Source organism: Caenorhabditis remanei, chromosome I (assembly GCF_010183535.1).
Source record: "Caenorhabditis remanei strain PX506 chromosome I, whole genome shotgun sequence".
In the NCBI taxonomy this organism is placed as follows: Eukaryota; Metazoa; Nematoda; class Chromadorea; order Rhabditida; family Rhabditidae; genus Caenorhabditis; species Caenorhabditis remanei.
In genome coordinates this window covers 8,670,252-8,697,324 of record NC_071328.1, presented here as the reverse complement: position 1 = coordinate 8,697,324, position 27,073 = coordinate 8,670,252, and the positions used below count along the sequence as shown (strand labels likewise).

The following is a 27,073-nucleotide window of genomic DNA, read 5'->3' as shown; positions in this document are numbered from 1 at the left end:
AAAAACCGTTCTTACTCTGTCATCTAATATAATTGCTGCTCTCTTACAAAATGTTAATTTTTCTTCTTTCTGACTTTTTTTTCAATATTCATCGATGGAACTCCTCGCTCCCCCTTATCTCAATTTATCATTCCTGTTCAATTCAATTTTCTTGTAAAATTTCATGAAATACAGTGTTTTATGTACGATTCTTTTCAGATTGTTTTTTACCCTTTCTTGTCTCATTTTTTTCCTTCCCATCGATTTCTATTACAAATTACTATGATAATCAAACTAATAGAATCTCATTTTCAAATCACTCACTCACAGATTTTCTCTTTTTTTTTTCATAATTCTTGCTTTCATTTTGGGTATCTCGTTCTCACTTTTCCATTCATGTTCTTGGTTTTTTTTGCCTTTACTTGATCCAATTTCGTGTACCCTATTTCTTTCGTCGTTTACCATTTGTAATAATAAAGTGCAGATTTTGAAAATTGGCGTCATTTTTCTATTTATTTTGAGGTTTTCCCAAAAAGGTGTATTTTACACTATTGATATCTTCATTCATTCACTTTTTTGAATTTTTCTCCTAGCAAACATAACTTTAGTGATGAATAATGGACACGTTCACCACTCTCATCAACACACAAACGGGTATCGAATAAGGCCTGCAGAAGATCAAGAAGAAGTTGAAGATCCATATGCAAATATATCAGATTACTATCGAAGTCATATAGCTGCTAAAAATGAACGTATGGCCCTTTTTGAGATTACTATCAGTAGTAAACTGAGTCAAGTTTCAGCATGCACTTCATCTTCTACCAATGAAGCAGAGTCAATGACAATCGAAGATCCAGAAGTTAATGATGAATATTATGGTGATCCAGTACGTTTAGAAGATTTGGAACCATTTATTAAACCATCACTTCGAGATGATACTCCACTTGCAAATATACTGCATCCGGACTTAGATGGGATAGATCCAAGGTGAGAACGGTTTGAAGAAATAAAATAACTTTTCTTGTTCTCAGAATATTCTTCAAAGATTTCAAGCCCAACAAAACTCTTCGATTCTCCCGTCTTTTCGCTCAGAATATCAAACAATCGTCACGGGCAGAACTATGGTGGCTATCAAGAACATTTTCAAAACAAATGAAATCCCGCAAAGCGGCATCTGATTCACAGCCAGAAGAACCTGAAGACGTAATAGAGAATGGAGCAAAACGTCTGAAACTCAACATCATCGAGAAAGTGCCACGTGTAATGCTGGCATCGGATGAAGAATTTCGAATGAAGCGCCCCGTTTTGACAGAAGCAGAAAAAATGGCGAAACAGAATGAGGAGGGTACGGTGGAACAACCGTGGAGAACGGGTCCTGCAAAGATTTGGTACGATATGATGGGTTTGCCATCGACTAGTCAAGCAGTAAATTATGGTTTCAAGATGAAAGTAAGATAGAGAGATATCTGAACATTCTTTACGAAAAAATGTATTGTAGAAAACGCCAGCAAAGCTTCCGAAACCCACTCAAAAATTGAACTTTCTACATCCTGATGATCCGTCAACTTCATCTGGATCCACGTCGTCTTCAGAAAAGATGGTAGAAGTTATTGAGAAGAGTTGTGAAGCCACATTATCAGAAGATATTCTACAACCATTTCAAGTGATTGAATGGGAAAAAGATGTGATTTTGGACGGAGAAGAAGTTAAAGATCAGTTACTGGATGAATTCTCGAGTGGAAGAGGTTGTGGATGGATTGCGACACAATATACAAGAACCTATGAACATTTTGTTTATGCTGGTGAGTATTTTCCGTGATTTCAACTACAAAATGTTTTAATTCAGCAAGTAATAATGCTTTCGAACAAATGTTTGATGGAAAATCGGCGCCAATCAATTTGTCTGGACCCGATTCTCTTATCATGCCTGCCCCAACTCGCTCAATTTTTCCATCAACGCCGAGTGACTTAGATATTTTACCATGGGAAGAGAATGTTATTTGGGATTCTGATAATATGACACAAGTATTGGAACCAATTGATTTTCTTGTTGACTTCCAAGATGATCCATTGATATACGGAATGCCAGAAGACCGTCGGGTTGATGAAGATCACCATCGTCAGGATCACCATCACAGAAAATCGGATGGATACACGAAAAAATCAAAAATGATATTGGGACAGGTTCAACAACGGCAAAAACAAGAAGAGGATGAGCAAATGGAGAATACGATGGGACAATTTACAGACAATGATCCATTTAATCTATCGAATGATGATTATTATGTGCCAAAAGCCACATCGAAAACGCTATCAAACAACTCACTGCTTATTCAACATTCAACTCCTGCTACCAATATCGCCACTCAATTCTTCCCAACTCACCCATCTGCTTTCCGTTTGAGATATTGGCATAGGACACCTTTCACAAGAAGAATTGTTAAACATTGGCAGCCGAATAGATTCCAACAGATTCAGGTAAGAAAGCATGCAAACACTTGAATTTTCCTCTCACGAATCATTTATCATTTTCAGAATCCAGCTCGTCATCAGCAACGTGTTCAAGCTATGCGTGAAGGAATGCGTCAATCACAAGGAGGTGGTGAAGTGTTTTATATGAGAGAAATCAATGATTTGAGTGGAAAAGATGAGAACTTAGTGATGATTGAATACAGTGAAGAGCATCCAGTTATACTATCACAACCTGGAATGGCTTCAAAAATGAAGAATTATTTCAAGAGACGGCAAGCAAATGATACGGAACCAACATTCGATTACGGTGAAATGGCATTCTCCCACCAAATACCATTCCTTGGACAATTGCAACCTGGTCAATCACTTCAAAGTATTGAGAATAATCTATATAGAGCACCCATCTATCTACACAAAAGACAATCCACTGATTTCTTACTGATTCGAAGTCAAAATCAATGGTTCATTCGTCCGATTCCAGCAATATTCATCGCTGGTCAACAGTGCCCACTTTACGAAGTTCCATCTCCAAACTCAAAACGAGCTACCGTTTTCGTCCGAGACTTCCTATTCGCATTCATTTACCGCCTATTCTGGGCATCGGAACACTCACCACGTCGGCTCAAAATGGAAGACGTTCGAAATGCATTCCCACATTACGCCGAAAGTAATATTAGGAAAAGATTGAAAATGTGCTCTACATATACTCGAAATGGTGCAGACACTTTCTGGTCTCTGAAGCCTGAATTCCGATTACCATCCAAGGAAGAGGTTCTTTCAATGGTAACACCTGAAATGTGTTGTGCTCAATACAGTATGATGGCTGCTGAGCAGAGACTCAAAGATGCTGGGTACGGAGAAAAATACTTTTTCACCCCAGAAAATGATGAAGGATCAGATGATGAAGTCACAATAGAAGATGAAATCAAATGTGCTCCATGGAATACAACCAGAGCATTCATGGCTTCTCAACGAGAAAAATGTCTTCTCGATCAAACTGGAATTGCTGATCCAACGGGTTGTGGACAAGGTTTCTCATATGTTCGGGTGTCTCAAAAACCACACAAAGACGAGAATGCAACACCTGTACCAAAGAAGTTAGTGACTGGAACCAATGCGGATTTAAGAAAGCTGCCGCTGAAAGAAGCCAAGCAAATCTGCAGAGGGTACGGAGTGAAAGAAGAAGAAATCAGTGCACTGACAAGATGGGAGATCATCGATGTTATTCGTACATTGTCAACTCAAGCAGCCAAAGCGACTAAAGAAGGAGAAAGTAAGAATTTGTTGGGTAGAAAATCTCGTTAATTCTATTTGTAGAAAAACATATTTTGATCTTTTAGATATGAGAAGCTTTTATCTTTTTTCTGAGTGAGACAGTCAATAATCTTCTTCACAACTTTCAGCAGTATCTGGAATGGCTCGTTTCGCACGTGGAAATACTCGATTCAGTTCGGCCGATATGCAAGAAAAGTATCGAAAACACTGTCAAAGAATATTCGATCAACAGAACCAAACACTGGCAAACACTGAGCCGATTTCAACAGACGATGATTCAACAGATGCAGATTCTGATAATGAGGAATTAGCATCTCGTTTGGAATCAATGCTTGAAGCTAACAAAGGAAAAAAGAACATCTCAATGTCAGAAAAAGCGAAAATCGATTTTGAGACTGAAGAAAAGGAACGAGAAGATTTGAAACGAATGATTCACGGAGACACTGTTCAGAAAGGAGAGAAAAAAGAGGGAGAAGTGACAGCTGAAGAGAAGAAAAGTGCCTCTCAATTCGGTGAAGATGTTGCTATGTCTGCATCGAAAATCAGTGGAATCACTGCCAATCAACAGTTGAAAATCTATCGAACGATGAAGGGACCCGACGGAAAAGAGGTTACAAGGATTGAAATCGTGACACGGCCGCAGCTTATTGAGGCGTACACAAGGATTCGGATGACTAGAGATGACACTTTCATCCAGGTATGAAAATACAGTATCCTTTATGATAGTAAACGAGCAGTTTTAATATTTAAGGGACAGACAATATTTCAGTAGTATATTTAATACTTATTACAGGTCTATGCTCAAATGGACGAACAATATAAAGAAGAGAAGAGAAAGAAGAAGCGACGACTACAAGATCAAATACGTCGAATGAAGAAGAACGAAGAGAAAGCACAAAACAAAGTCCAAAAGCAGATAGTAAAGAAGGAAAAGGCAATTAATATCAATCTTCAAAAAATGAGATGTAGTGCATGTCATGCATATGGACACATGAAAACTAATAGAAACTGTCCATTGTATGGAAAAGATCCATTGACTCCATTGAAAGAAGAAGACGAGTCCGGTGCCAATTCTTCGGCTAGCACCATTGCTGTACCTGCACCTCTTCCAAGTATTCAGGTATGGTTGAGAAAAGAAATAAATGAAAATAATTGTACATATTTATTTAAATTTGTAGGTTGATGGAACGAAAGTGAAGTTCAACTTGGATTACAACGAGATGAAGAAAGCACTTCGCCGCGAAGAAAAGAAAAAACGAAAGCTAGCGAAACGAGCAGAAGCAGAAGTTCGTGCAAGACAAATGGAGTACGTGACACGATTCGATACATCAGAGGTACCTGGAACGAATGGAGCCATTCCGTCGTCTGGTGGACATACGGATAATGATGATGACGACAGATTCTCACAAGTTTCTGGTACATCATCATTCATGAATGGACCTGGAGCGGTAAGTAAACGAGTTCGCCTGGGAAAGAAGCGAAAAAAAATCTTTGATTTTCTGGAGAATCACTCACTGGGGATTAAAAAAGGTTTTCAAGCTTCACAAACTTGTTATCGTCTTTTTTAATTTGTCTTAAATGAGAAATGTACTGTTTATAGGTTCGTGCTGGACGTAATTCGTCTGTTGGTTCAAAGAGACGTACATCAATGATGCCAGAAGAAGATTATCTGCAAGGTCCAGCTAAAGTGAGTGTCCGTGCGAGAGCTGATCCGAAAGTAACGATGGCATCAATGCTTACGGATATCATAAACGAATTGAAATCAATACCAGGATCGGATGCATTCCTGTTTCCAGTCAATCCAAAACAAGTCACTGACTACTATACTATTATCCGTAATCCAATTTCAATGCAAGAGATCAAAAACAAGATTGCTGCTTATTCATACCAACTGAGAAAGGATTTCTTGGATGATATTAAGTTGATGTTCGACAATTCGAGACTTTACAATGGAGATAACAACATGTTGACGGTCACTGCTAGACAGGTGAGATATTGGAAATTGGAGGAGTTTTTCTGAAGATTTGTAACATACTTAAAATTATGAATTTCAGATGTTACAACTCGCCGGAAAACGAATGATTGAACGTGAGGAAATGTTCATCAAACTGGAAAAACAAATCAATCCATTGCTTGATACAAATGACCTCATCGGATTTTCATATCTTCTTGGAGAGATCATTCAAAGAGCCAAGAACATTCCGAAATCTGCACCATTCCATACAAAAGTCGACGGAAAGAGGTTCCCATCATATTATATTCGAATCGAGCATCCCATTGATTTGGGCATTATCGAACAGAAAAACAAGAAACAAGAATATAAAAGTGTGGAGGACTTCTTGAAAGACATGCGTCTCATTTTGGACAACTCTCTTGTTTTCAACGGCGAAGTCAGTATCTATACAGCGAAAGCTCGAGAAATTTGGGAACTCGTAGAACAGTTGGTTAATGAACAAAAGGAAACGTTGTATGAGTTGGAGAGAAACATCAATCCAGCAGCAGCAGCAGCTAGACGAGCCCAAATGATTACTGTAGATTCTGAAGCAGAAGTCACAATGGATGAAGAGGATAATACAATGGAACAGACAGATGAACATCCAACAGAGGACGAAGATGATGATTTGGATGAGGAGATGATGATGGATACCGGAGGTAGGCAATTGAAATTCTATAGGCAACTTAAAGTTACAGTAGGCTAAGAAACACAAATTATATTCAGGAAGTTGGTTTTTGCAAACGCTCACTCAAAGTTACCCAGATTTTTCAGACTACGACTCCCAATACGATGACAATCTGGCAGCTGGTCAAATTTTGAATGATTTGGCAATGTCAGATTCAGATGAAGATGAACGAGCAGATGAGGTCAGACGACCGGCAAATGAGGACGATAATCGTCTCGATTCGTTTTAAATTGTTCATTCTTTTTACTTTTTTCTCTCACTCGGTTTTATTCGTGCCTTGAACTTTTTTTCTTCCAACCCCCAATTCTATTCATACAATACGGTTTTAATATACATACTCCATTCTCATTTCTCTTTAATATTTTTCTGTGAAGGTTTTTACGAAAACACAAAATTTTTAAAATCATTGTTTTCCTTTCCGTTTTTAATTTATCAAATATTATTTTCTCTCTTTCCCGCTACTCTCATACATAATTGGTCTCTCATCTTTGTTGTTTTTTGGTTTTCTTTTGAAAAAATTGTGTTTTAAATGAAAAATAACACAAGATATTTGCACTTCAACTTTCATTTTCCAAAAAAAAGAAAGAAGGGATCATCAAGAATGTCGGTTCAACTGTAGCGCTCAAGCTCATTTTTCGAATCAAATTGCAAAAATATTTTCCCTGAAATTCAATAATGAGATCCGAAAGTTGCTCCCAGTTATTGGAAACGGTTTTATACGAAAGACATCTGTGGATAATTATTTATTAAAAGTTTAGAATGTGGGATCGAATTCATTTTTTTTCAAGTGAGGAAGAAAGTGTTCAAACAGAAGAAGAAAATAAGAAAATATTGAAAGAAAGAGACAGAGAAAGAAGTTGATGTTTTTTTGGGAAAAGAGAAGACAGGAGAGAAATTGTAGAGATCTGGAGAAACATAATAATGAAAGCGCTGAAAACGGAAAGACGAATAGAAGAGAATTCTAGAAAGAGAAGAGAATCGAATCGAAAAGTAGAACAGTTGTGAGTTTTAAAAACAGTTTTTGATTCATGAAAATCCGAAATTTTAATAAAAGAAAGTTGAGATACATCTCCAGAAAAAGTGGATCGCAGCGAAGAAGACTTGGATTGAAGCCCACAAGCAGTAACCGATTGCATGGACAATATAATAAATTGCGAGTAGAATATAGCAGACAAAGAAATATGAAATATAGAGGACCGCATGCCCGACAAGAACAATGAGTGCCATTTTCTTGAGAAAATTATTGGCACGTCCAGCTCGTTCTTGTTCAAATGTTGCAGATGCTTCACTGCTTGCATATCTTCTGCAGATCTGTAATCTCATGATATCGAGATACTTATATTATTTTATTTCAAGAGAGAAATCAACCGAAACTTACTGCTGGAATAGCACTCGGATATGGGTCATATCCCAATTCTCTTACGGCTCTCGCAGTACTGAACGTAGTGGTGACCAACAGAAGTTCAACTTCGAATACAGTGAAAAAAGGTTCTACGCCGAAAAAATCAGACGACGATTGAACGAATCTCGCCAACACGCGAAGAACTATTGGAGGAAGTGTGAGCTTCTGTTTCGGGAAACCGAGAGCCTGATCAACTGGAGCCCAGAAAGAGAATGTGCCAACTGGATTTCGGTCTACGATATTGTAGATCTGAAATGTGTTTGAATTATTCATCAGAATGGAGGCGTTTGATATATTTCACTAACTTGTCCATTCTTAGAATCTTTATGACGAAGAGCTAATTCTGCCTTGATGAGTCCTTGAACACAGTTATCAACTGACGATAACTGTGTTTGTGCCTCAACTCCATTCGACTTGAAAACGGCAATCCACCATCCAGTTTTCATGAAGTTCTAAATTTAAATTCAAGTTGTTTCTAGATCTTCTCTGGAAGGTATCTCTTACAATAACGCGCTCCGTAACTCTTTTCTCTCCGACACCATAGATTCCACTGAAACGAAGAACACTAGTTTTCATGTTTTCATAGGAGGCCTGGCGAACAATGTTCTCAGCATGAGCTTTGGATTCACAGTAGAAATTAAAGAACTGAAAAGACGGGTTTGTGAACGAAACAAAGTAAAAACACACACATTTTCAGTATGATCTCTGTCTGATTCTTTAAAATTTATAAGTGGTTCTCCACCAAAAACGACGCCAACTGAAGAAGTATATATGAATTGTTTCACTCCTTTATCTCTGGCCCACGAAAGGAGATTCATGGTGCCAACTGAGTTGATTTGCATGCATGATTCACGGTCTCGCTAGAATAAAACAAGTTGGAATGAACGAAAGTAAGAGAGATCGAGACTTACAGCAAACCTCCCTGTCATACCAACTGCAGCCAAATGGAATATTGTTGTTACATTCTCCAGTAGGGGTTTCATAAAGTTTTCGTCGGCAAAAGAACCCTGAAAAGTTCGATGAAATGAAAGGAAGAGAAAAACATTAGTTACTTGAGCAAATGCACAAAAAGGGTTCAGCGAACCCTCCTCTGGATCCGCCAAATCAATCAGAATAATCTGAAGATAATCAGAAATACGAGTACTGATAATATCTTCCTTCTTGGTTTTCTCCAATTTACGAACTCTGTCAAGATGTTCAAAGAATGGAAGAATTCTTTCGAAATGCTCTTCAGAATCACTCTTCACACCCTCTGCTATGTCTCTTTCAGCCATTTCGAGTATTTTCTCAACGAGACAAATAGCAAGATGTCCGGCACCTCCAGTTATCATAACTTTCCAAATCTTTTTCGGTTCTCCTTCTTCATCTTCTTCTTCATCATCGGTTACTGAAGTTGGCTCTGGTTCCGATTCTTTTTCTGAAAAAGTGAAAGTTCTCACTGGATTACGAATAAAACAAACTGTTCTGGAGATCAAAGTTTCCTGTTGAATCGGGACAAATACGTTCATCAAGAGACAACTTGGACACAGTCCTCACAAGTTTATTTTTTAAACGAAGGGACATACGCTTCATGATAGCTTTAGATTAGCAACAGCAGTCAGAATAAAGAAAAAAGAATAAGACGGTCTGTCTGCCTTTTAAAGTAGCGATTCGTACAGTTGAATTCGTAGAATGACTCGCTTACTTTCTTTTTTATTTTTTTTTTGATAGAAAATATTCGTTATGTTTTTGAATAAAAAATTTAGAAAAGAATGACATATAACAACGGAAAGATGTCAGACAAGACAGGGCTAGGCACGGCTTGGTACGGTGCCACAAAAACAATTAGTGAGGTCTGTCTGTATAGACATTTTATGCCTTCTTGAGAGACCGCAATATATGTTTTCAAAGAACAAAATGAAAAGAATGAGCGATGAGATATAGAAATGAGGATATGAGAAATTATATATTTCAAGTTCTGAGAAACGGTGTCATGAAACCACGAAAGCCCAGATCATGAGAACATATTATCAGATTAGTATTCAGGTAATAGAGTTCTGTGGCAATTAGAAAGAAAACAATAGAAAACCATAAAATTTAAAAACAATAGAGAAAAGGAAATTCCATCCGGAGAGATTAGTATAACTTTGCAATATGAAACATAAATGTTTTTCGAATGAAATCATAAAACACGTCACTTGAGAATTCGAAAGTTTTTACGTTTAGCAATGACAACTTTTCTTTTTTTTTTAGTTTTCCAGATGGTTCAAGATCTAAGATTTTTGTAAATTTAACATGATTTTTTGGTGTTCTGTAACATTTTTCGAAGAGGTAACTTTTTACTTCGGATACTATGTGATAAAGTCCGCCGTGGACTCGTCGCGGTTTCTCTGATCAGTGAGTTCATTTTATGAACAGGAAGGATTTAGTTATTCGAATTTATTTCAGGAAAGGTCGAGGAACCAGTGTGTGCTTACCGATAATTACTTTCCGGTAAATGCGCTTTCCGGTAATTTACCGGTAATTTACCGGTAAAAATTTACCGAAAATTTACCGGTAAATTTCCGGTATTTACCGAATTTACCGGTAATTTACCGGTAAATCTAGTTGAAATTTACCGGTAAATTACCGGTAAATTCGGTAAAACCGGTAAATTTACCGGTAAATTCCGGCGATAAATTAAACAGGGCGCGTGAAAGGTCAGATGACGTGTAAAAATATTTGGAATTTTTCACACGTAAAAATAAATCCAAAAATATTAATTTCATTTCATTTACCGGTAATTTACCGGTAAATGGGCGTTTCGGTAAATTTTTTTGGTAAAAATTTACCGGTAAATTACCGGTAAATATTTACCGATAATTTACCGGAAAATTTACCGATAAATTTACCGGAAAATTTACCGGTAATTTACCGGAAATTTACCGGAAAATTTTACCGGTAAATTTACCGGTAATTTTCCGGTAAATTTAACGGTAAATTTACCGGTAATTTTCCGGTAAATTTACCGGTAAATTTACCGGTAAATTTTACCGAAACGTTCCGGAAATTCACACTGCGAGGAACCAAACAGAAAAGTCACGAATCATGCGACTAATAAAATTTTTAAAACTATTTTTAGATAGGAGTATGGGTTCAATGAACGTTAAAATCAAAAGATGTGTAGTCGTTCTTCCATAGACAAAGTAACTTCGAAACTTCGAAATAGTGATTCTGAAATTAATTTTTTTTTTTGATTTTCAGTTGAAAATTTGATTTTTTCAATGTAAGTTTCGGGAAATTTTCATTCTGAAAGGCTGAAATCGTACATAAGTGCTTCTAAAATTGTTTGCAATATCCACAACTCGTCAACTGATAAACACGAACCAGAAGAGCATAGTTCATGAGAATTATTACATTCTGATGTTTATTGAATTCTAATAATTCACGAAGAGTTCGAAGCAAGTTGATTCAATTGGTTTATTTTCAAACATTTCACAGTTACTGTAGTTGGACCTTGATGTATCCATCATCCTCCACCATCGAATTCCATTTAGAGTTCATAAACTAAAATACTCACGAGAAATGATGTTTTTGGAAAGGTCTTATCGTGACAGAATATATTAAAATGTTCAATTCTTCATTATTCGTCATTCCGAATTGTTTAATTTCCTTTCTCTCTTTCTTTTTCTTGATCCGTCCATTCGTTTTCCTTCTGTTTCTGCCACGTTGCCCTCCGTTTCTTCTCGTTTGAAGAAATGTTATTCTGCTCAATTTCCTCTTCTTGCCCACGTGATATATGTTCTGATCTTACTCTTAATTGTATGCTCTGACTCCATGAGGAAGCCCCGCCCCTTTCTCCTCTGCGGCTCTATAAATGTGCCTCTGCCTTCTCTCAACATTCTCCTTCACAAGTATTTTTTGGCAGGAGTGTGAGCCCCCCTTCCCAAACAGCTTCACTTCGATTTTGCATTTTCTCATTTCGGCGGCTGCTGATTGACGTTAGAGAGTGTGTTTTTGTGTGTTATGTGCTCCTTTTGGAGTTCTTTGGTGGAGTTCATAAGGGAAACGGAATGCAAGTCGACGGCGTGTTGAGAGCACAGAATTAAAAGAACGATGGACAGCGCAGTCTCTTCTTCTTTTTAGTGATGATTTGTGAAATCTCGAACTCATTCACCTTTCTTTTTCTCAGTTTTTCTATCTCTGGATGTCTCTAGATCTTTAAAAATTTTCAGGGTAAACCACTCGTATCTTCCGATCGCTATGGATACCATGTCGGAGGAATTCAATCCGTTCTGTCGTGGTACTATCGCGTTCTACTTCTTTTGCTTCATTTTGGGAATTATGGTAAGAATCATAGTTGTCAAGGCCCGGCTTCAAAAAATGACCCTTTTTTCCAATTTTTTTTCGAAATTTTTTCATTTTTTCATCGAAAATGTGACCTTTTTTTACTATTTTTCAGAATTTCTTCTAATTCTGAATGATAGTCGAAAATTTGACTTTTTCGCGAAAAAATTCAAAAAATTGGACCGAGACCTGATTTCGCTAACAAAGCACGGCCCGGCCCGTCTGGGCCCGGGCCGGGCCTTGACAACTATGGTAAGAATAAACATAACTGCGTTGTTTTCAGATGTTTCTTTTCTCACAATCTCATTTTTCAAATTGACTGTCATTTGTTTTTTTAGTCATGTTCATCGGTCTTTTTTCCATCTTCTATCAATTATCCAACAATTCATCAAAAATTCTGAATTAATTTTCTTTCTTCACAACACTCATTCTCACGTTCCAGCTATCCCGTTGTGCTCATCGATTCTGTCGTACTTCTCGTTTCCATCGATTCCGTCGTTATCCAGTCGAGAAGAAACTGAGCAGCCTTACCCAAATCAATCATCCTGACTTCACTTTCATCATTGGACCAGAGGATATTCGTTATAGTGAAGAATTCGACCTTGACTGGTGCAAGACTTTCCTTCGTGAGAACTTTCCTAATCATTCCGCTGAGATTCCACAGAACCTCTGCTCTCTTTGGGTTCCACGTGAAGGATTCACTTGTGGAACTACTTTCCAAGAGTTCAGTCCAAAAGAGGGAAAGCTTAAGGACAGCTTCTTGACCTATCAGATGATCACTGAACGTGCTCAGGTAATTATAAGATAATTTCAAGTTTTCTTGTCAAGATGATATCAAGCTTCACAGTAGTCCATACATCGGTAATTACAGTGTCTGTTGAACTCTAGAAGAAATTGAAAAAGAGGAATCGAAGAAAATACAGATTGTTAGAAGTTCACTTCAGGTCACCTGGTACAATCTGAAAGACGGTAGACACTTCGTCGCAGGAATTTGCATTTACCTTCGTTTGGAAATGGAATCAAACTTCATTGGAACCCCACCAATTGATGAAGAAGCAGTCGAAATTGCAATGGAAATGGGATATGACTACGTGCCACCAAAACCAAAGAAAGAAAAGAAAAAAGCCAAGAAACATGGGGCTACAATCTATCAAGCTGCTCTTGATGCCGGATTGATTATGCCGAAAGAGAATAAAGAGAAAACACGCTATGGTTTCACTGATGAGAAGAATCCAAACCCACCAGATTACACTGCTCTTCTCATGGAAAATCAAAACTAGGTGAGACTCCTGAAGGTCTCGGTGTGTCCCCCGAGTCTATAGATCTAGAATAATTCGTTTGTTTCTCGCATGTTTGAATATATGGAAGCATGAATGAAATCATACAAATTACGATTCTGATTCTTTGTTTCAAGATTTTATCTTTTCGACGCAATTTTTAAAATTTCAAGCAAGTCTTGAAGTCTCATCTGAATATCTCAACATTGCAAAACAATTATGAATTTTTTTCAGACTGGCCCGTTATCCATCTTCATCGCCGCACCCTTACTCTCGATTTTCTCCCATTTTCTACGTTGTGATATTATCTTTTACCATTGAAAATATGATTCGTGTTAGAACGATTCTCTGATATTTAGCAAATTGGAGAGTATTTGAATATATCCAATATCCAAGGATACTACTGTAATTCCAAAATACTATTGCTTCCTCTCATGTCTAAAAGAAAATTTCATAGAAAAAAAAACCAGAAAACCCTAAAAACTTATAAAAAAGAAAATCCCAAAAAGTTTCAACGATTCTATTTAAACCTGCTTCAAAAAAAATAAAATAAAAAAATAAAAATTTAAAAAACCCAAATGATCTTTTGCATATTTCAAAAATTTGAAAAAAAAATTTTTTTTTCATAACCTTATTAATTTTTTCAAAAATAACAAAGAAAAAACAAATTCGGAGTTTTGAACATTTTTTTGATAAAAAATCTTGAAAATTGAAAAAAAAATACAAAATACAAATATACAAAAACATTCATAAGAAGAAAACCCAAAAAATTAAAGATTCAAAAGTTAAAAAAGAACAAAAATTTCTTGCCCAATTCCTTCTCTCTTTTCCATATTTATGTTTTTTCCCAAGTACAAAATTTGAATTTCGTCCCGTATTCTTCTTTTACTTTCTCTCCTTTCTCCTTCTCTCGACATTTATTAATTCATTACCCTTTTTCCCATATTTAACTCAACTATTTTTCCGACTTTTAATCCAATTTATTCCATTGTGAGATATATAATCGTTTCATCGAATAAATAATTTGTATTTTTTCCTTTCGATTATTTTCATGTCATACTGTAGCTGTGTGTAGTTCGGTGGGGAATTCTAGTTTCTGGGGAAGAAATCACTACATTTATTTCACTAGAACAAATAATTTATCCTATTAATTATCACCAAGTCAACAACATTTTATCGCAAGGATCTGGAAAATACCTTGAAGAAGTCATGTACACGGGTATTGTTGAGCAGTTCGCCGGCACTTTCTCGTACACAAATTTCACTTTTTCAATCACTTTTTTCGCCAATAAATCTGTGTATTCTGAAGAGATTGGATTGTCGGATATTGTTTCATTTTGAGCCCAATCATTGCCAGAAACACGATGGAGAGTGTCTTTGTAGTGTCTGAAAATGGATTATGATTTTTTTTCTTTTCTCAGAATCAAAGTTACCTGAAAGTTAGTTTTTCTGAATCCATTTCAATACTTTTGTATCCTGGTTCCAAAGCTATCACCTCATGAATTGACATTATTCCTATCTGAAAATTATCTCTACATTTGGAAGAAATTTCAGCTGTTTACCCTATCCGGCCTAATCACTGCTTTCGATGCGAACCAAGCTGGCGGTGCCGTTTTTGTGTATTTCCTTGTAAAAATTTCCCTTTTTATCTGCTCAGAATTCTCGTATTTTGGTGGAGTCTCTCCGTTTTTCACAACTTTCACGTGAGGCATTTTGATTTCTGAAACATTCGTTCCATCGAGTTCATTCAATATGTCAATGAATGTTTTATTCTTTTCAGTTGTGTGAATTCTCTCGTCGATATCTATGAAAGCTGTCCATTTAGAATGATATTTACTTCTCATGTGGCAATCCTGGAAGAGAAAATCGATAGAATCAGATAGAATCCGCTGTTATGTTCCGATTTTCTAGCTCACTTGAATCTCAATCAACTGCCATGCATAGAATGGTCTCTCGTACTTCTCTTGCAACACCTTGACTTCAATGTCACCAGAACTGTAAGTTGTCAAAATAACATGAACACCCTAATCTCTGAAACTAACTTTTGATATTCATCCAGTATCCGTCGGTCGTAACTGGAAATGTTGCCAATATGAAAATAGAAAAACGTGGCTCCTTCCATTTTGTGATGCTCAATAAACTCTGCGATTTGTATCCATTTTGGCTCATTTCCATAGAAAGCAGCAACACAAATTGACAGATTATGAACTGGTCCTTCAAATAACTCATTCATTGTTATCAACATACAAGTCATTTAATTTTGTTTCCAGAGATCTATGTCTACTTGGAATACTAATCTAGTGCCGGTAATGCATCTCCCGTTTCAATTCCAAAACACAAACCCAAGTTTCATGAAAAAAAAATATTTATGTTATCCAGTTCGAATAATCGTTCGATATAGTCTTGAAACAAAAACAGGTCACAGACATCTATTCGATTCGTTTTGTCTATTTCATTCCTCCGGGAATCTGATATTCATCTGTATGTACTTGAATCAGAAATTGAGAATAGTGAAACGATTGTTATCGAAGTTTCTGTCTCACGGAAGGAAGCGCGGAAGCAAATTTTTTGTTGGTTTTGAGAGATTTCAATCGTACACAGGTTACGTGGGTGAAATGACCCGTAATGAGAGATGTCAGCAGTATGACGATGCAAATGCTTAAAATGAGTTTGAAGTACCTGCCATTTCCAAAATAGAGAAGTTCTGAATAGCGGCTACTTTTTGAGTGAATTTTCTAATGTAGAACTATCAACTGAGCCGATTGGATGGATACTTTGTTTCAGTTATGGGGAATCTTTCTCACTGAAGAACTTCTAAATAGTTCGGTAGAAAACGCTGGAAAGTGATTTGTCTGTGTGATTCCTAATCTCAAACTACTTCTCGACTAGGATTCTTTTAAAACTTTTTGGATGTTCGAGATTATATTTGTCTGAATCTTCAACTTCTATCGTCTTGATTCTCTAGTTATACCGAAACCTGGTCCCATATATTTACAAAAGAGCGGATCTTGCCATTTGAACAATTGACTCTTCGTTTGGATACATCCCGACGAACCAGATAAAATCTACTAAATTCGCTGAACGAATCGGAGTGTAGAAGAGAAACGAAACGTTGAGTATTGAATATTTCTGCATTCATTTCGCTTTTGACGCGTACCGCTCCAAAATATGAAAAACAGGTTTCTTGAATCTGTGATTCCAGAATGGGACTTTTGATCTATCGGTTGAAAAATCTTGTAGGACAACCGGATTGAAGACCATCCTACGTGTAAAAACAAAACAACATTCGTGTACTTTCCACAAAACTTGAATTAATCAAAACTAATGAAAACTCGAAACTAGATTCGAACCCAAAGATTATATTAAGTTGGTAAGAAAGTTCTTGGCCATGATCAGTTTTGAATGCTATCAGATGAATAAAGAGAATCAAGACAAACTAAAAACACCTTCTGTTATACAAACTGTAATTTAAAATGAGGTTATCATTTTCTGTTGCGGCTTCTCTTCTGTAAGCACCATGGTTTTTTGGCAGACCACTATTTCATCAATACTTTTTATTCTTCTTTCAATCTAGAACCAATATTACCGACGTCAATCTAGCAGGTGGAAGTTTACAACAATGAAGCCCACTATCGATACACTATGAGTAAATGACTTCAAGTCGAAAAGGCCCTAACCACCACAAAAACACTCAGTGAATCGGCTTAGATCAAACTCCAGGAGACATCATCAAACGAGAGTGGCAGCCAAAGAAAATTATGGCCCCTTTGTGATGGTTCGTACATACTGTATATAAAGGGGTTTTTTTTAGTAAAGGACAACTGCAAACTTAGACTCTTATTCTACTCATGTGCAAACATAGAGACTATACGAGTATTCCTTGTTCTACACTGTCAAAAAGTTCATCAGCTTAATCATGTTGCTTATCCACATGTCGTACAATCGACGACACATTTTCTCATCCAGTTTTGTTAAATGGCTCTCACGTACAGCTCTGGCCTTCCTTTAGCAAATTATCCCACTGACTGCGAGCGTTTATGTTTTCACTTCAGAACTTGAAGAGTAGTCGAAAAATATCTCGAAGGTTTGTTTGTATTATGTCTAACAGAGATTTGTTTCAGTATAAACTCGAAGTCTAGACCGTATTCTGAACTTATAGTAGACTGGCATTCCCTTTTTGAATTTCGGAAGGTTAAAAACATAAAGTTTAGAAACTTGGCATGCTAGCTCATTGTGGAAACATAAGGAACTCGTGTTCTTCTCAGTTTTTCAACAGTACATCTACTCACTTTCATATATTCTGTATTTCAATTTCATCGGTGTTGGCGGCTCATCTCTCATTTCTTTCGTGACTGAAACAAACTCCGCCCCTTTTCTTCTAGGGCAATGAATCACTGACTCTGGGAAGATGACTCCTTTCCATTCACTTCCAACTAATTCATTTCTTTTACAATCAAAGTACCGGCAATAGACAGATTGCTTGACCATTGATTGAGAATTGATTGTGATTGATATATATTTTGGATAAACATATGCACCAATAAGAGACAATTGAGTGTAATTTTGGCTGCCCTGAAAATGAGAAATTGATAAAGTATAGGGAGCATTACTCACCTCTCTTGATAAATCCAAAGTCATCCATAGATGTCGAGACATTGCATTTCGAAAGGAGGGGCTAATCGAGTGAGTTTCAACATGATTCCAATCAGAAATGTGGCACTGGTTACTGTAGATTATGGGGAGAGGAGATGTGAATTCTGAATGAAATAATAAGAGTCTGAAGGGTAAAGAACAATATTGAAATGAATTGTCCTTAATAAAATTATTTTTCCAATTTTGATTAACGGAGTTGGAAAATCTGAGTGAATGCTTGGAGAAAGAGTGAAAACTTGGAGTAAGGGTAAGATAGAAGTTGTTTTTCAAAGAAAACGCCTGACGAAAAAAAGTTTGTCAAAAAATAGACGAGATTCAAAAAAGATAACGATCCCCATAGTAGTACGGTAATCAGTAAAGGGAAACTCCTTGAGAGAAACATTCAATGGATCCTTTCTCCTTCCGAAACTCACCTCCATAATCAACAATCACTAATAAATAGACAAAAAGTAGAATCAAAGTAATCACTAAACAAATCCGGAAAGTTAGTTTCATTTCTCTCTTTTAATTCATTGAATTCTCTCTTCTTCTCACTCACTTCCCATCCAAATGTCCAACACATCGATCGCTTTCGGCGATATACGTCTGATCTCCGTGTCGTTTTTTCAATTTTCGGAATTCTCTATTCGAATCCAACCTACATCCTTTATTCATGAAATCAATCCACTGTGTTATGGTTGCATTTCGGGTTTTCTTGTTTCAGCTTATTCAGTTTTTTTTCCGAATTTTATTTTCGATAATTTGGGGAATCAGGTTTTGAGTGGATACGGTATGTCTGGTTACGGTAATACCTGGGTTCCTGATGTCCGAAGATTCGCATAACTCACTAGGGATTTGACGATCTTGATCCGGACAGTAAGAATTAAAGTAATTGGCAAGATGCTGTCACTCGGGTTCAGAACTTTTTAAACATTTCGTTCAATACCAGAATGAACTCAGCAACAAAATTACTAGAACTTAATTTTTACAAGTTTCCTTTCTGAATGTTAATTCTACTGATAGTGTAAAAGTTCATGCAAGAATCTTGTATTTAACTTTTGAAGTATGCGATTCTCTGAAGAAGAGTCAAACTCTGCATGACGGCAGTTTTCATAACAAAACAATCTCCTTCTTTTCATCAGATATCGAAAGTGACTTACCTTTTCTTTAAATTACTAAAGCTCAAATTCAATAATGACAGATTAAGACTCAACTGATTATTTTTCAGAATAACTTTGAGTGCTGAAGTTTTCAAATCTAATAGTTCCTCTTCTTTAACCTACTGTGGTCCGACAATATTGTGAAATTATTCAAATGTTAGAAAAAGAGATAAACAATCTAAAAACGTTCCAAACTTCAAAACGAAATTCCAGAATCCAGTTGATCTGGAATCCTGCCAAAACACGAAACCCAACTACCGTAGTCCATTTTTGGCCACACCCCTTTTCCTTATTTCACCAGACACGTAATAAACGTGAAAGGTCTATCCTGAATAGATTTTCCGGTCCTTTCCCTTCCAACCATGGCAATCAGATCAAAAACAGAGACTCCGCCCCACGAATTTTTGGCATGAGTTCAGTGGATCAGCGATGCGTCGGTCATGTAAGCTTCTTTTGGCTTTCTTGTTATTAGTGACATTTGTTGATTTATTCAAATTTTGGTGCTCGGTAAGTAGAAAAACATATGGATGATATCAGAGCATTGAGATTACTAATCCTCTCTCAGAACTTCAAAACAATTTTCTTTGCTACAGTAATCACCATGATTGAAAAATCATTATATTCACTTTCCAGGAGGACTACAAGGACTGGGTCGAAGCTGAACAAGACGAAATTGACTTGAAATCTGTATTCAAAAGATTCGATACTCAAGATGTTTTCACTCGATGGCATACATGTATCACAGAGAATTTGTTGTGGATTGATAATCCTGAGAAGTTCTGGGATGACTTTATGTTTGCCTCAAAACGGTGTGATCTACGTGCTAATGTTCAACAAATTGGGATTGTCACTTTGAAAAATTCGGACGAAATGAAACATGTCATATTCCCAAAAATTGTGAGTTTCAGCACAGACTAATAAGGAATTGGTCACTGAACTAGCTTCATCCATTATTATCTCTCTGGTTTTTTCAGTACAACTTCGGTCCGCACAACTTGTTTTCCATTGGAATCGGAAGAGACATTCAAGCAGAAAGACAATTCAGACGAGTGAGTAAAGTGTAAAACTTTAAGATAGGTTCAAATCAAATTATCCTATTTCAGAAAATGAAAAAGCTGGGAAACAATGTAACATTCTATGGAGCAGATCCAGTCAGTTACATAAATGATGATCTTTATTCTCAAATTGGAACTTATTTCCCTCTTGCAATTGGCTCTCATAGCGGAATTTCAAATGCTATGGTTATGATTGAAGGTGAGAAAAAGAGAATTAGAAACATTTTATTTCATTTATTCAGATGGTGGCTACAGTAAGAAGAGTATGATCCACGTCGACATTTTGTACTTTTTCAAAAATCTTCTGAATGTTACGGTAGAGTAATGATACATCTCAAATGATGCATCAAAGTTATTTCAGAAAATTGACAACATGTGGTTTGATGCAGAAGGTGCTGAATTTGGTGACGGATTCTTTGATATATTCTACAGAAATGGAAGATTCGATCAGAATGGAATTGACATTTGTCAGATTAACATTGAGGTGGGTTTCGGGTAGTTTGAGTACAAAAGTGGGCGTGGCGTGAATAGGCGGAGTCTCATTTTGTCGAAATTTACAAATTTCATTCGGAATTTTCAGATGCACAAACATCAAGACTATCCAGAGAGAAAAACACAATTCATGGAGTTCGTGAAACGTTTGATAAGGGAGAAGAGATTCGGTATCTTTGCTGGAGATCAATACATCCATAACCGAATGTTTTTATTCAATTTTGAAAGTCAGTACTGCTTGAGAAAGTTTTTGAATAAATTCGGATAGTTTTCTGAACATTGATTTTCGATTTAATGAAAAAAAGAAAGCGACTTTCAAAGGACGGCGCGGAAGATTATATCGAAGAATGAATGGTCATTTAAACTGATCATTTAAACCAAGACTTCTCAAACGAAAGACACCAACGAACAGATTGTCATCGATTTTCGCGATGGATTAGTTCGAATAAAAATTTGTTTGTCCGGATGTCTGGAATTGATGGAATAAACATGTCTCCTGTTTGACATAGACATGAAATAAGTTTACGTATCTTATACAACAAATTTTCTCTCCATATGACAATTTTCACAAAAACTCAAATACGTGGATCATGAGTGTGCCTTTACATTTCTTTACCCTTGACTGCTCTGGTTTCAAAACCTTTAAATCGCAATGAATACCAGATTCCGGTCACCCGGTCGCTACGATTCCACATGTACATCGAAGAACTCATCAATCTCAGAATTCACTGCATCCAATTTTTGTTTGGGAGAAAAAAAAACAAATCGCAGAGACGAGAAGAAATGATAAAGAACGACAATGCAAACCAGAACCAACCGTTCGTCTTAAATTCCACATTGGGAGTAAGTTGAAATACTTGAGAAATAAAGAAGAGTTACGGAAATCCGGATAAACTACGAAACAATTAATCTAAGTTGACTTTTTGAATATTTCATTCAAGTTTTCCAAAATTTCAACACACCCGAAAAAAAAGACAATATCTCTTTCATGCTGCTAAGGAGAAACGGAAACCCGGGATCATTAATCTATGAAGCACACTCAAAAACGTTTTGATTTATTGCTCACATTGTCTTTGATGCAAAAGAGGAACCGTAGTATTGAAAATTCAAAACAAAAAAGAAATTTATAGCTAAAACTAGATTCGACCACCGAGATGCCCCATTATTTCAGGACTTTCTCCACTCCGTCGCTTTCTTCTTCATGTGTGTTTCCCTCGGAATTGGGGTGTTCGGTCCTATTTCCTATTCGAATAATCAGTTGGTCATTGGATTTCTTCTGCAGGCAATGTTCATTCATACCTTGTTGGCTATCAATTCTCGTCTCTTCTTTTCAATTTCTGCTTTTCTGACAGTTAGTTTAATGTCATCTCACCTCTTCGCACTCATTTGAGTTTTCAGTTCGGATCGGTCCTCCTTCAACTTTTTGCATTTTTCTTTTTCATGTTCACTACGGAGAGTTTCAATTGGTTGCCGTTGGGTAAGTCTTTTACTGAGTTAAACTCGAATGAGGTGTTATCCAACTTGATCTTTCAGGTCATTTCCTCGTCGTTATGTTCTGTGTTCTTTTCATTGTCACTGTCATAATTACGGTTCAATTGTTCTGTTCGGCGGCTCTTTTGAAACTCAGCATGTATGTTCTCTAATAGTTTTTGATTGATTGTGATTACTTGATTTGATTTCAGATATGAAGATCCTCCAAAACCTGCGAAAAAGTCCAAGAAATTCAGAAAGCATGGCGCGAAAAACAGAAAGCATAGTGAGAAATCGAAAAAAAAATCTGGAGATTCGACCACTAATTCTGAGAATTCTGTGATCCCCTCAACTAACTCGTGCTCTCATGCTCCAACTTGTTCCACCAGATTCACTTCTATTAGTTCTATGGATAATTCTTCGAAAATCGTGTAAATTATTGTTATGTTTCTTTCCGGAATGAAGTAATCCTATTATTGAATGCAAATGGCGAAGAAGTATTAAATCAGAATCCGACAGACACAAAGTTGAATCACATCATTTTAAAACTGAAACATTCCACACACTCTTTCATTTCATTCCCATCAGAACAACTATTTGAAAGAATAACAAGCCTCTTTTTAATAGACTCATGTCACTATGCAAATCTTCCTCGCCCCTTTTCCGCGCAAAAAAAAAATCTGAGAACAAAAACATTTTTCAGCGAGCGATTTTTGCGGATGCCAGGAAGTTTTAAAAGAAAAAGAGATGATTTTTCTTTTTGTGTGTGCTGTAATGAGCACAATATTGGTAAGGACGGTGAGTTGGAATAGAAATATTACCAACAAGTTTTCATACATTTTCTCATTTCACAGACAGCAGATCCATTCAAAATGGTGATAAAATATGGACAGCCGTGGAGTATAATTACGTATTGATGAAATCGTTTATGTTTAGTAGTTGTGTTAGTTACTGTTATGAGATGACGACTTGCGCAGTGAGTTGATATAGTCTAGCAGATAGCGATACCTGTATAGTTTTTGAATTTGGTCAGATCTCTTCACTGGAAAAATTCGATGGAACTTTTGAAAAGATGATGGGAGTCAAGGTTTGAAAGTCTTTCTGTATGTCTGTTCATCTTGTTTCTTTCAGATGTTATCTGCAAACAACTCTGACTGTTCAGGATCTGCCGATGGAAACTCAATGAAGGTAGGAAAAACACGGGGAAAAATCATACTTGTCAAAAATCGGGCCGGGCCGAAATTTCTCTTGGCCCGGCCCGGCCCGGCGGCCCGGATTCAAAAATGGGTACCTATTTTTACCAAATTTTTTTTTGAAATTTTTCGAAAAAAAACAGTAAAAATGATTAAATTATCATACATATTCACATTTTGATTCAATTTTAAATGTTTATTCGAAAACTATACTTTTTTCAAAAAATTTCCAAAAAAAGTTCAAAAACTCAAAATGTTTTGAAAAAATGTTTCAAAACGGGCCGGGCCGGGCCGAGATTTTTCCTGATTTCGGCCCGGCCCGTGACAAGTATGGGAAAAATGAATAGCTCAAAAGGAATGTCCGGCTCTTTCCAGAGCGGATATCAAGTGAACTCAACTGCCTATCAACCCTAAACAATCACTTCCAACAACTCCCACTGGAGGCTCACACCTGGTGCAATACAGAAATGTCAAAACAACTTTTCGCTGTTTGTGAGACCTCTAGGACCTTGGTGTATTGGTGTGAGTCTTCAAACATGTTTCTGAAATAGAGTTCACTGTTTTTAGGTCATCACTGTCTCCACTTGTATCAGTCAGAACGATAGTACTATTTCATGCAAAAGCACTTATGGAGGAGTTCTCAGTGGTTAACAGCAGACTTGTCAAAACTCGGGCCGGCCCGAAATTTCTCTTGGCCCGGCCCGGATTCAAAAATGGGTACCCATTTTTACCAATTTTTTTTTGAAATATTTCAAAAAAAAGAGTTAAAATGCTTAAATTATCATACATATTCACATTTTGATTCAATTTTAAATGTTTATTCGAAAACTATACTTTTTTCAAAAAAGTTCAAAAAATTTCCAAAAATTTCCAAAAACAGTTCAAAAACACAAAATGTTTTGAAAAACTGTTTCAAAACGGGCCGGGCCGAGATTTTTCCTGATTTTGGCACGGCCCGGTCCGTGACAAGTCTGCCCGTGACAAGTATGGGAAAAATGAATAGCTCAAAAGGAATGTCCGGCTCTTTCCAGAGCGGATATCAAGTGAACTCAACTGCCTATCAACCCTAAACAATCACTTCCAACAACTCCCACTGGAGGCTCACACCTGGTGCAATACAGAAATGTCAAAACAACTTTTCGCTGTTTGTGAGACCTCTAGGACCTTGGTGTATTGGAGTGAGTCTTCAAACATGTTTCTGAAATAGAGTTCACTGTTTTCAGGTCATCACTGTCTCCACTTGTATCAGTCAGAACGATAGTACTACTTCATGCAAAAGCACTTATGGAGGAGTTCTCAGTGGTTTACAGACTTTGGAGGAAAGAGATTTTGTTGTTTGTAAGTTTCAGTGCATGACTTTCTTCTTGTCTTGAAACACTCGACTTTCGAAAACAAATGAAGAAAATTATTAGTTTTTCCTTACCACTGTTTTCTAGGAGTTTGATTACACGGATCCACTTCTAACTGCTTTTGATGGATACACATGGGCTGGTCAGCAACCAAGTGGCGTTTCTTATGTTCCCAGCACTTCGGATTGTTTGAATTTATATTTCAGAACAAATGTTATTTTAGGAATTGATGACTATAGGTAGGTTTGACAACGTTTCCTTATCTGTAAGTCTGGTTTCAGATGTTGGACGCCACACGTGGATTCTATTTGTTACAAAGGATATGTGTGCGGAAAAAGACCTTCTTGATTTATTTCATAAAAATAGTTATAATAAATAATATTACACAAATAGAAAAATACTTTATTTATTCAAAGGAATACTCGAGTACAGCTCATGTGAGAACATAAATATCGCATGTCTGTCTGTGTGTCTCTTCGTCCGAAACCAATTCGTTTCACTAAATCAAACATCCTAGACAATTCATGTTTTATTATTCATATAGAATAGAAAACGCGTGTGTATAACATCTCATTCTCCGCCTCATAATCGCTCAATTTACTATGGAAACCCCGTTCCTGGAATCTTTTTTCTTTCATATTATATTGAAAATCGGTTTTTCTGTCACATTTTCATCGAACTCTCAATGGTCAGAACCTCTTATTCGATTATCACTTTTCTCTTGTTATTGCTAGGTATTACGGTAGGTGTACCCCTTACATCTTCATCCAACACAAAAATTCAGAATCCCGAAACGTACAAAATGATCATTATTTATGGATCACCCCAGAGTTTTACAACATATTCCAATGAATCTTTGACTTTCGAGGAGTGTGTAAATTACTGTTTTGAGTCAGAGACGTGTGTGGTAAGTTCTCTCAAATCATAACAGTAATCTTACATGTTTGATGTGCAGGCAGTCTACAATCCAGATGTAACTACCACTGTCTGTCAGGTGTTTGACCTTGGAAAGATATCTAAAGTGAAGGAAACAAATGGAGGAGGAGCGAAAGTTGCTATGAAAGTGATTGAACATCGTTGAATTATAAAAAAGTCAAAATGTATTTCAGATGAACTCCACTGATCCCTTACAATGTCCGTTAACCGCAGAAGAGAATACTTTTTCGGTGAGTTTCAGATTTGAAGTTAATTATTCTGATTTTCATGAAAATAAAACGTTTTATTCAGACAGAAATGCAAAACGGACAGTATAACATAACTCCATTAAATGGAATTTGGACATTTTCTTCGAGGTCTTGTCCTCTTAATTTCACAATGTTTGAACGACCTCTCGGATTCTGGTGCATTGGGGTATGTCTGTCTGTGTGTTAGTTTGTCCAATATGATTGTTTTGAATTACAGGTGATTCCTGTTCCAAATCTTCTTTCTCAAGAAACAGGCGCATCGTTATGTTCATCAGTGTATGGTGGAATTCTGAGTGGGTTACAAACATTGGATGAGTATAACTATATTATTGGTATCAGAGTGTTGATTGAATATGCTTTGAAAATATTCAGTTCACAGGAATTGTCCAACCGATCCTTGAACAAGTTACCGAAACGATCAAAAGCTACGGTACTTTGGGATTCTGGATAAATGGAAGTAGGAAGCCGACATGTAAACAAACAGTAACAAGTGCTACGTGTGATGGGACTAATGTCAGTTTTCAATAACCATCGAACCATTCTTCCATATTCAGACTTTCAGGAATTCGACTTTACTGATCCTCTTCTGTCTGCATATGATGGATATGTATGGGGAAAAGATCAACCAAGTGGAATCGGAGCAACAGACTCAAATTGCATTCATTTCGGTTTCAACACATCTACTTATCAAAGTGTTGGAGTTGATGATTATAAGTATGACTTGTTTAATGGAACAAATACAATAGTTTCAGTTTCAGATGTACTGTAGCAAACACAACTAACGCCGGATTCTTGGGATACATTTGTGGTGTGAGGCCTACTATTAGATAAGTTTTGTCATAGAAGAAAACTTGTTGAGTTTTAATAAAAAATTTAACCTCGAAGAAGTATTTTTCTAGTAACCACTACGATTTTTCATTACACACAGAAACAAAAGTCAAGATGGTTATAGACCACCCTGTGTTTCCATTTTTTGGAAAAAAAATTTGTTGTTTTTGATGTGAAGAATACAATTTAAAAAATATCTACTACACAACCAACACACCTTGAAAAACTAACTGCAAAGACAACATCTTGATGTTAAAATGAATTAGTATTTGGTTCTGGTAGGTCACAAATTGGATGCGATATTTTTCTGCAAAAAGAC

General features: G+C 36.6%; 7 protein-coding genes across 7 annotated transcripts; 5 read left to right on the top strand and 2 right to left on the bottom strand.

The window, feature by feature from the left end:
* Window positions 1-589: 589 nt before the first annotated feature.
* On the top strand, window positions 590-6,636 carry GCK72_001778 (uncharacterized protein; the record flags this gene model as incomplete). Its single annotated transcript, XM_053723122.1, has 12 exons — window positions 590-731; window positions 783-966; window positions 1,011-1,428; window positions 1,478-1,781; window positions 1,826-2,457; window positions 2,515-3,724; window positions 3,855-4,423; window positions 4,520-4,846; window positions 4,905-5,174; window positions 5,327-5,713; window positions 5,781-6,378; window positions 6,494-6,636. 12 exons carry the CDS (start codon window positions 590-592, stop codon window positions 6,634-6,636), a joined length of 5,184 nt encoding a protein of 1,727 aa, XP_053591767.1.
* An 815-nt stretch (window positions 6,637-7,451) lies between these two features.
* Window positions 7,452-9,372, bottom strand: GCK72_001777 (uncharacterized protein; the record flags this gene model as incomplete). Its single annotated transcript, XM_053723121.1, has 8 exons — window positions 7,452-7,718; window positions 7,786-8,058; window positions 8,115-8,261; window positions 8,314-8,454; window positions 8,499-8,669; window positions 8,721-8,816; window positions 8,862-9,226; window positions 9,270-9,372. 8 exons carry the CDS (start codon window positions 9,370-9,372, stop codon window positions 7,452-7,454), a joined length of 1,563 nt encoding a protein of 520 aa, XP_053591766.1.
* Window positions 9,373-12,030: 2,658 nt separating this feature from the next.
* On the top strand, window positions 12,031-13,394 carry GCK72_001776 (uncharacterized protein; the record flags this gene model as incomplete). The annotated part of the gene is made up of 3 exons (XM_003114897.2): window positions 12,031-12,114; window positions 12,557-12,907; window positions 13,059-13,394. 3 exons carry the CDS (start codon window positions 12,031-12,033, stop codon window positions 13,392-13,394), a joined length of 771 nt encoding a protein of 256 aa, XP_003114945.2.
* A 1,151-nt stretch (window positions 13,395-14,545) lies between these two features.
* Window positions 14,546-18,698, bottom strand: GCK72_001775 (uncharacterized protein; the record flags this gene model as incomplete). Its single annotated transcript, XM_053723120.1, has 8 exons — window positions 14,546-14,777; window positions 14,825-14,910; window positions 14,954-15,244; window positions 15,308-15,386; window positions 15,434-15,605; window positions 17,681-17,963; window positions 18,006-18,117; window positions 18,583-18,698. 8 exons carry the CDS (start codon window positions 18,696-18,698, stop codon window positions 14,546-14,548), a joined length of 1,371 nt encoding a protein of 456 aa, XP_053591765.1.
* Window positions 18,699-19,612: 914 nt separating this feature from the next.
* GCK72_001774 (uncharacterized protein) lies at window positions 19,613-20,998 on the top strand (the record flags this gene model as incomplete). The annotated part of the gene is made up of 7 exons (XM_003114746.2): window positions 19,613-19,690; window positions 19,817-20,080; window positions 20,158-20,232; window positions 20,287-20,437; window positions 20,481-20,554; window positions 20,600-20,722; window positions 20,819-20,998. The coding sequence occupies 7 exons, from the start codon at window positions 19,613-19,615 to the stop codon at window positions 20,996-20,998; spliced, it is 945 nt and encodes a 314-aa protein (XP_003114794.1).
* A 515-nt stretch (window positions 20,999-21,513) lies between these two features.
* GCK72_001773 (uncharacterized protein) lies at window positions 21,514-22,635 on the top strand (the record flags this gene model as incomplete). Its single annotated transcript, XM_003115093.2, has 5 exons — window positions 21,514-21,573; window positions 21,902-22,081; window positions 22,129-22,207; window positions 22,264-22,360; window positions 22,413-22,635. The coding sequence occupies 5 exons, from the start codon at window positions 21,514-21,516 to the stop codon at window positions 22,633-22,635; spliced, it is 639 nt and encodes a 212-aa protein (XP_003115141.2).
* A 2,792-nt stretch (window positions 22,636-25,427) lies between these two features.
* Window positions 25,428-26,757, top strand: GCK72_001772 (uncharacterized protein; the record flags this gene model as incomplete). The annotated part of the gene is made up of 9 exons (XM_053723119.1): window positions 25,428-25,484; window positions 25,527-25,649; window positions 25,698-25,805; window positions 25,852-25,908; window positions 25,970-26,092; window positions 26,144-26,258; window positions 26,306-26,439; window positions 26,489-26,640; window positions 26,685-26,757. The coding sequence occupies 9 exons, from the start codon at window positions 25,428-25,430 to the stop codon at window positions 26,755-26,757; spliced, it is 942 nt and encodes a 313-aa protein (XP_053591764.1).
* Window positions 26,758-27,073: the final 316 nt, after the last annotated feature.